This window comes from Dioscorea cayenensis, chromosome 18 (genome assembly GCF_009730915.1).
Source record: "Dioscorea cayenensis subsp. rotundata cultivar TDr96_F1 chromosome 18, TDr96_F1_v2_PseudoChromosome.rev07_lg8_w22 25.fasta, whole genome shotgun sequence".
NCBI classification, from domain to species: Eukaryota; Viridiplantae; Streptophyta; class Magnoliopsida; order Dioscoreales; family Dioscoreaceae; genus Dioscorea; species Dioscorea cayenensis.
In genome coordinates this window covers 20255596-20265515 of record NC_052488.1, presented here as the reverse complement: position 1 = coordinate 20265515, position 9920 = coordinate 20255596, and the positions used below count along the sequence as shown (strand labels likewise).

General features: G+C 32.7%; 1 protein-coding gene across 1 annotated transcript; it reads left to right on the top strand.

The window, feature by feature from the left end:
* Window positions 1-6766: 6766 nt before the first annotated feature.
* Window positions 6767-8023, top strand: LOC120282388 (thioredoxin-like 1-1, chloroplastic). Its single transcript, XM_039289193.1, has 4 exons — window positions 6767-7103; window positions 7168-7356; window positions 7459-7623; window positions 7704-8023. Exons 1-4 carry the CDS (start codon window positions 6942-6944, stop codon window positions 7884-7886), a joined length of 699 nt encoding a protein of 232 aa, XP_039145127.1. The 5' UTR covers window positions 6767-6941; the 3' UTR covers window positions 7887-8023.
* Window positions 8024-9920: the final 1897 nt, after the last annotated feature.

Here is a 9920-nt window from a genome sequence, read left to right as displayed (position 1 = left end):
TTAAGCACCTTTACAAAAGCAAAAAATAATTAATCATAAAATTATTTTTTAGTAAAATAAATATTTATGAATAAAAAAAATTCAAACATAAGAATAGCCAAAAGCCACCGGTGAAAATACAAGAGGGTACCAACTATGGTCAAATATCAAAATAGGCACTACACTTCAATTTTTATCTTTTTGGATACAAAACTTTAATTTTGTTTCAACGAGCGGGTACCCGTCCATTTCTGATGATGAATTGTTGACGTGGCCGTCGGAATAGCCACGTGGCATGCATTTTGACAGCTCATTTGCTAGTGTGGAAGCGCCAACTAGGATGTTGTAACCTCGTCAACGGTTTTTTGACACATAAGCCCAATTTTGTGCCAACTCAGCATTCTGCCATCCAACCGTCTCTCTCCCTTGTCTTCTTGGCCTGCCCTCCCTTCTCACTGTCCATCCCTTGGTTTTCTGCTCCTTATTCTCCTCATTTTTCTTCTTGTCTTTCTTCTTCTTTGATGTTCAGACCGAAAGACATAACCACTGCAACGCCTAGAGGATTATCTTTTTTTGATTTCATAAGCCTCCTCCATCTCTCTGTCTATCTATCTTCCTTTGTCTACATCAGCATCCAAGATATTTTCAGTTCTATGTGAATGTTGTAACAAGTGTTCATCTGTTGATGAAGGTTATTTTTAGAATAGGGTTTCATTTTGATATTGTAGGGTTTTATTGATTGTATAGTATTGTAATAAGGTTTGTCATTTTAATAAAGATTTCATATTAATGTTGAATTTGTAAAGAAGCACATAAATATTTATAAAATAAATTGTTTAAAAATATGCTTGAAATCTGAATGCCAACATAATGCAGCAATATGAAATTGTGTATGTGAACACCTGTAAATAGTTGCAGCAATCTGAATGGCAACATGATGCAGCAATATGAAATTTTGTATGTGAAGATCTATATAATTTGTAACAATTTGAATGCCAACAGAAATTGTGTATGTGAGCACTTGTAAATAATTTGCAGTAATCTGAATGGAAACATGGTGCAGCAATATGAAATTGTGTATGTGAATACATGTAAATAATTTGCAGCAATCTGAATGCCAACAGAAATTGTGTATGTGAACACCTGTAAATAATTTGCAGCAATCTGAATGGAAACATGATGCATCAATATGAAATTGTGTGTTAACGCCTGTAAATAATTTGCAGCAATCTGAATGCTAACAAAATTTGTGTATGTGAAGTGTGAACACCTGTAAATAATTTGCAGCAATCTGAATGGCAACATGATGCAATAATATGAAATTATGTATGTGAACACCCGTAAATTATTTTGCAGCAATCTGAATGTCAATATGATGCAGTAATATGAAGACAAGCATGACAAAAGTTATATGTTCTTTTATAACAAAAAAGACATGCTAGAAAATTTTCACATAATGAAGGAACTCAATGTTTGTAAACTTTTCAAGCTTTGCACATAACCCATTAATTATGTACAATCGCAAAATTTGCACATAAAAAAAAGGAGAAACCAAAAAAAGTGTTTTCAAACACTCCAAATGTTCTACCACTAGGACATTGTTGATAACATTCACAAAAATTGGCAACATACATTAAAAGTGTTTTCAAACACTCCAAATGTTTTCAAACATTATGCTTATTGGGTACCACCAAAAACAACATACCCTCTAACACCATGTGGTACCCATATATATATATATATATATATATATATATATATATATATATATATATATATATATATATATATATATATATATATATATATATAGCAGCCCCATCTTTAACATTCATAGGAGGCCTTGGTACATTAATTCTTGAGGTTGATGGAGTTTTCTGCACTTGAGCCTGATTTACCTAACTTTCCTTTTGCCTCCCCTGATTGCCAAGTTCTTTTAAAGTTGATGAAATAGCAAACCCGCCATCTATAGCATTCATAGCATTAGCATTCTTTTTGCCTCCCCTGGTTGTCAATTTATTCCACTTTGGCCTTCTATCAGTCATACTTGTTCCCCCAATAGGAGCATGCTCACATGTGTCAATAACCTAGAATGGGCAGATATAATTTTGTTAATATGTCCAATCCCAATAAAAAATAGCATAAATGTTGAAGCATTTAAACTAACCTATTAAAATGCTTCTACTACAGTCTGTTGTGAGAGGTCACCAGTTTCAATGTTTCTATTAAGGAGATCCACCTTACAATGCCATTGCAAGTTAATTATTTTCATGTCATATAATTAGATGCAAAAAAAAAAAAAATGTAAAAGAAACTTGATGATAGACTTGAACAAAATGACCATGAAGAATATGGGGATCAAAGGTTGCCATAGGATCATTGCTTTTACTCTAATAAACATAACAAAATTAATTAATCCCCACAATTGCAAAAGAACTTAATTTATTTATTAGGGGAAGAAAAATCTCACATTGCCATCATATACTGTCCCAAATAAATGCTATTTATTGGCTCAAGTGAACCGGGGGGTAGGTCACTCTTAGGCCAACAGTCTCTATGCGTGTAGAATATGTCTATATGTTTTAAGTATAGTGGTCACTTTGTAATATTCATTCAAATAGTTCTCTGGCCTAACCTTGTTGTAGTAAATTGCTGAAATTGTATGACTATAAGGAATTCCTGCTAGCTACCATTTTCTACAAGTGCAATTCACCTGAGAGCAATGCTCTTGGCCCTCCATGCTTTAAGCTTGCTTATTTCAGCTTGTTGGTTAAGCCTGACTACTTGGATAATACATGCAACCTGAGAGCAATGGATCAGCTATAAATTGTTCCAAGTAATTGCTTGCTACCCACTTTGCACTTGCATATCTAATATTATGATTTCTTGTGCATTCATGTTTTATGTTGCCAGACTTAATATGAACATTATTTTTTTTTATCTTTATACATGGTGGAAGACCACAAATACCAAGGGCATCCTCGTTTGCAAAAATCTTTGCACTTATAACTGTTGTTTGGCTTGAAGTTCATTACACACCTGTTTTTTATCCCATACATGACAACTTCCTTGAATTGTTTAAAGTTTCTAAATTTCATACCAATTTTGAATTCAGGTTCCTTCATGTTTGATTCCTCATTGAACTCAACATACTTGGGCCTTGCAGGATCCAAATCTTCCTCATCAGTGATAAAGCAAGATTTCTAGTCTCCAGAGTCAACAATATTAGAATCCTCATTATCAGAATTAGTGGCAGCCTCTTTTCCAATTATTTATGTTGCACCATCCTCAACAACAATTGTTAAATTGCCCTCCTATAAAGGAACTTCCTCTTCAGAATCTTCATTTCCAGGGTCTACCTATTGAGGGTCTTCAAGTTCATCACTAATCAGAATCATGAAATTCACTTCCCTCTAAGTCACTTTCTTCCTCTGTTTCTTTTCTTGTGTCATTTGGCCAATCACAGTGTCTAATTCAACAGTGTCCTCTGGCCCAAATTTTACATGTGATACACCATCATTCTCCAATACCTTGGCATAAACATTCATACGCCTTCTGTGATCAACCTTCATTGCCATTGAAAGAGAATCCAAGTCTTTTTTTTTATTATTTTTATTTCTACCAAACTCTTTTTTCCTCCTTCACTTCCATCCACCAAAAAGTAGCATCCTCCACATGTAAATTCAACTCTTTGGCCACATTAGTAATCTCTAGATAAGATATTTTATTAGCACAAAGGTAATCAACATACCCTGCTATTTTATATTCAGCTCACTTGTACAGTTCACCATAAGTGTAATACATGCAAATTGTGAAATACTATGAATTATGTGTTGAAACTTAAATGTTAACATGTTTATTAATCGCCCACAAATGGTGCAATCAAAATGACAGAAACAAATTTGAGGAAATAATTTCAAATATATACCTAAACTACTGCATATCAAAAAGACAGCAAAATTATGCAATTCAAAGATACTAAATTATGATGGCTAAAGGATATGTTATCTTCTGTTGACAAAGATGATCAAGTATATATCATATAAAATGTCTACATTAGAGATGGCTAGAGTATACCAAATTTGAGTGTGAACCATTTTCATCATGTAGAACAATGGCAGCCAATAAATAGACTATTACAAACTTAAATATCAAAATGTGTACCGAACATATTATCACCACAAAAATGCTAATCATCAAATTGGCTAAATTTATGATGGGCATAACAAAGAGATGTATATTATAAGGATGGTGCATAGTAGAACATATTATCACAACAAAGATGCTAACTTCGAAAATGATAAGCTATTCATTACAGAGATGCTAAATTTTTTATGTGGAAAACCTGGAAAACCTCATTACATACATGCTAAATTCTTTTTGTGCAAAATCTGGAAATCCTCATTACAGAGATGCTAAATTCATTAATGGAAACCCTAGAAAACCCTAATTCTGGATGGCATAAATCGAAGCAAAACAATCACAAAACTCCTCAAATCAACAACATTTCCAAGATGCCCACTTACACAAGGCCGATTGTCAACCCTAAATACATTGGGACCAATTTTTCAAACTAAACTCACATTCCCTCAATATATCACCATCCACATGCAACCATACTTACTTCCTTAGCTTTTTAAAGTAGTGAAGGAGGAAGACTTACGGTATTTAGGTTCTCCTAGGTCTGCAAGCCTAATCGGCCAATCAGCTTCCATGTTGTGTAGCCTAGATCTCGCACGCACTACAATTTGTCTTCAACCGTTGTAGTGATTACGTATTTCGGTCTAAGCATAAAAAAAAGAAGGATAAGAAGGAGGATGAGGAGGAGAATGAGGAGAAAACCAAGGGATGGACAGTGAGAAGAGAGGGTAGGCGAAGAAGACGAGGGAAAAGAGAGGGCTGGATGGGGGGATGCTGAGTTGGTACAAAATTGGGCTTGCATGGTAAAAAACGATTGACGAGGATTACACATCTTCATTGGCGCTTCCACACTAACAAATGAGCTGTCAAAACGCATGCCACGAAGTATTTTGGTAGCCACATCAATAATTACTCATCGAAAATGGGTGGGTACTCTCTTGTAGAAATGAAATTAAAATTTAGTATCTAAATAGATATAAATTGGAGTGTGATATCCATTTTGATATTCGGCCAAACTTTGGTACTCTCTTATGATTTTTAAATGGTATTTCCAACATATAGATTTCTCTTTTCTTTTTATAGATTTCTTTGTCCCCTTCATAAACGAGCACCATATCTTTATCTTTAATATTGCATGCCAGCATGTCACCTTCACGACCTCACAAAATTATTATCTCAGCAAAAAATAATAAAAAGGTACTTCACTTCAGAAGATTTAACATTTATTTCTGATATTTTATGTGATGCACATTTATTATTAATTGATGGTGAAAGTGAAAACCAGCAGCATTTCAGTATCCATTTTTATATATATTATCCACTATCCAATCCAGCAACCAGTTTTAATTTCTTGGGAAGCGATTTTATAATTTAATAGATAAATTTGGCTAGAATTTTTTTTCATTTTTGATCACTGATTTTTTTAGGAAGCACAGCCCGTACAGTCATGATCAGATATTGGGACTTTATAAAAAAATAAATATATCTCTTTCAATATATATATATATTTAAATTCATTTAAAAAAAAATTAACAAGCAAATACTTACAAAAGAAACATATTAATAACCTTCACAATAATCACAAAAACAAATGGCTACTCTAGATAAAAATGCAGGAGTTCCTCTCGAGACAATTTTTTTTAAGAAAATGACTCTTGTTAAAAAGTCCCAAAAATCTTTAAGTGGAGCTCAAAGTGTAAGTCAGTCACTCTCTTCATAGGTCACTCATCAAGTTAGTATATACGAGAAGTCAAAAAACATATATAGCTGAACAAGTAAAATAGATTATTAGTTTTTTTTTTTTACAAAATAAACAAATTACTATTTATATTATTTACCCCTCCCACAATATATATACAACAACCGTTAGATCATCATTGGTTAGTTTTTTTAGTAAATCACTAAATTTTGATCAAATATTATTTTGATCATTAAATTTTGATTTGTTTCGAAATGCTCATTAAAGAAACTAATTATTTCATTGACAGGTCACCCGATAGATTAGCATCTTCATTAGCTGACATGGAGACTTCCACCTAGCGCTGACTTGGCTTTTTCCAGCCTACATGTCAGCTAATGAAGGTGCTAATCTATGGGGTGACCTACTGATGAAATGATTAGTAATTTTAGTGAGCATTTCGAAATAAATTAAAATTCAGTGATCAAAATGATATTTGACCAAAGTTCAGTGATTTACTAAAAAAATTAACCGATCATCATCTAACAGTTGTTGTTTAATTATAAATATAACTCCGGAGGTGGGGTTAGCATCTAACCCCATCTCTGGGGTTGTAATGAAATAGCAGCCGTTAAATAGATGATCCAACAGCTATTGTAGGGATGTCCCTAAATTCATTTTTTGATGCTGCCCCAAAAAAATATATTGTCTATATATATACAAATATAAATGAAAAAAAACCATATAAATGAAAGAGATGGACATAAATATGAATGAATAGGAAATGAAGGTTTATTCACTGATAAATACTCATGGTGTTGTGATTGAGAGGATTCAAGTTTAAGAATTAAAATTCATTTTGTGAATCCCCTTACAATGTTTGTGCTTTGTGGTTGGTAGACTTTGTAAAAAAAAATTGGACGAATCCGACCCAAAGCCTTGAGAAGAACAGCCTTCTTACTGGTCATCGAAAGCAAAGCAGGGGAGATGAATGGGACCACCTTTTCTTGGAAAACCAAGTGGATAAACTTTTAAAAAAATTCACTTCTTTTCTCTCTATATCACTATATCTTTTCCTCCTTGATCCCTTCTTCTTCTTCTTCCTCCTCCTCTTCTTCTTCTTCATTCTTCATTGAATCAATCAATGGCTGTTTCTCTGAGGCCTGGAATGAGTCTTTCTGGTTCTTGTTATGACAATGGTTTGGAAACCCAGAAAAAATCTTCTGTTTTTCCTTTGGATCAATCCATGGCTTTGAAGACTGAGCTTAAAGGAAGACAAGTTGCAGTTATTGATGACAGAAACCAAGTAACTTCACTTATCTTCTTCTTCTTCTTCTTCATGTTCTTAAGTTATGTATATGTTGTTACAGAATCAGAGGAAAATGTCTATTTGTGTTCCAAGAGTTCTAAGATGGTGGGAGAAAACTACATCATCAAACATGATAGAGATAAAGTGTGCACAAGAACTTGTTGATGCATTGATTAATGCAGGTGATAAGCTTGTGATTGTTGATTTCTATTCTCCTGGTTGTGGTGGTTGCAAAGCATTACATCCAAAGGTATGTTTATTTTTATTTTATTTTATTTTATTTTATTTTATTTTTTCCCCACAAAGTTCAAGATCAAACCAGTCAATGTTTGTTTTGTTGAATGTTTTTCAGATATGTCAAATAGCAGAGTTAAATCCAAATGCTCAGTTCCTGAAAGTGAACTATGAGGAACTGAAACCAATGTGCCATAAACTCCACATCCATGTACTCCCTTTCTTCAGATTCTACAGAGGATCTCAAGGACTTGTTTGCAGTTTCAGCTGCACTAATGCAACTGTGAGTTCTTAGTTTTTCAATTCATATTATTTCAATTTGAACAAAGTTTTCTAGTGTTTTTGGTGATTATTTATTTACAGATAAACAAGTTCAAGAATGCATTGGCAAAGCATGGAAAAGATCAAAGTAGCAGTAGCAGTAGCAGTAGCAGTAGCAGTAGCAGTATTGGACCTGCAAAAGGGTTGGAAATAAAAGAGTTGTTGAGCTTGGCTTCAAGTGGAGAGATTGATCAATTGAGTTACTCTTTGAGTTCATCAATGTAGTTCATATTTGTTTTTCAATTTGATTTTTCAGATAGATTGCTTCAGAACAGGGTGTGTAACTTTTTTCTATTATTATTAAATAATGGAAGGGAATCACCCTGTGATTGAATAAACAAACATTTTTGTTACTATTTTCTAATGATTTGAATGATTTGAAGAGCTTCTTGATTTGTTCTTGTATTATTGATTTTATTTAGAAATGGTACATAAAAAAATTGCTCAAAGGGAAGAAGTGTGTTGTTACTTCCTCTTGTATCATTGTGTGTCCAAAGTTGTCTTACTTTGATGTGCTGTTCAAATTATAATAATCTTAACTAACACATGTTATATCACTAGCAAGTGCTATAAAAAAAATCCATTTTAATTATTGAAACAATGCATCTAAATTTTAGTTTTAAACCCTATAAAAATAAGAAAAGTATGTTTATTTTAATATATATATATATATATATTAAAAGACAACAAGTGTCGTCCAAATAAAGTGTGTACAGTAACTTAATATCCTTAAAAAATTATTTGTTCATTTACTATTTTTGTAACATTTCAATTACACTAAATAATGATTATTTATATATATATATATATTATAAAAAAAAAATTGGCATAGTATGATGGATGATGATGGTGCAGCTGGTTGTGGTTGGGGTTGGAACGGACCAAAGATTTTAGAGATCCATGTCTGATGACGTGGAGGAACACGTGGGTGGGACCCACAACAATGTCTTGTAGTGATTCAGTGGATAAGAACGCGGGCGTGGCGCTTAGTCCCTCCCAAGGCACAATCCCATCCATCGTCCTTGTTTTCTCCTTAATTACCAACATGCCACCTCATTAATTTAATTAATTAATTAATTAAGTAAATTATAGATTAAAGTTCACGATTGAGTACTAGGATAAATCATACAATAATACTTACTCTAGTCCTTGATATTTTTAATTTTATTAAAAAATAATTGACTATAGTTTACAAGGTTATTATTACAGACATTTAACTTTATTACATATAATTAAGATTTTTTTAAGATGAATTACACGTTATTATTATGACTAATGAAATTTTTACAAAATAGATTTTCGGGATAGATTTCCCAAATGATGTGAATGCTAAGTTGGGATCCCTGTCATCCCCTCATATATATTTTAATAAAAAATTTATCATCTAAACTTTTAATCGCAACTCAGTATCATTTACTGTTTAGGATTTAGGGCTTAGAATTTAGAGGTCAGGATTTATAAAAGTTTTATGCTATGTTTGGATTGAGGGTCGGCAAGGGAAAGCAAAGTAAAGCAAGGGTTATGGAGGGTCAGAGTGAGCTCTTCCCTCGTTTGGATAGATATTTTTAATTTCACGAAAGGAAAGAAAGAGTTAACAATGACCCTCCTCCGAAACCCCACTTTTTCTGGCCCCCTGATTTGGAGTGCCGGGGGAGGGAGAACCTCCTAAAAATTTTGAAATTTTTTTAAAAAACCTTAATACCCTTAATTTTTTAAATTAATTACATAATGTCACTTCATAAGTTTCTTTTTTCACTTTTTTCAATCTAATTTTATTTAAATCAAGTATTTGTTAATGTAAGCCCTAGGCCCAATACGTTGTATAAACTCCTATTATTTGGATAATTATTATAAGATATCGTTTTATCTATTATTATTTCTGTGCATAGTTAATAAGATATAACATCTTTGAATATTAGTTCTGCTCAAGTTATCAAATGCGTGATTTGGATAGTAAAACCTTGGAGCATAAACTAGAACAATATTTTAATTTCTAAATGTCCATAGTCGACTATTTTCATGGGAATGAAAATAAATTAAGACTAGTATGTCTTTTATAAGATGGCCTTGTTTTACAAGTCATAAGATATGAGATATCAATCAAAGTACATAAATACATGTTAGGGAACAGTGTCCTTGGATCGATCCGCTCTTCAGAACACTACATGGTTGTAAAGTCATAAGTGTTTTTCTCGAGCAATTCTTATACTCGAATCCTTCGACTTGAAATCACTATAAATCTTAGATGAATCCTTATAT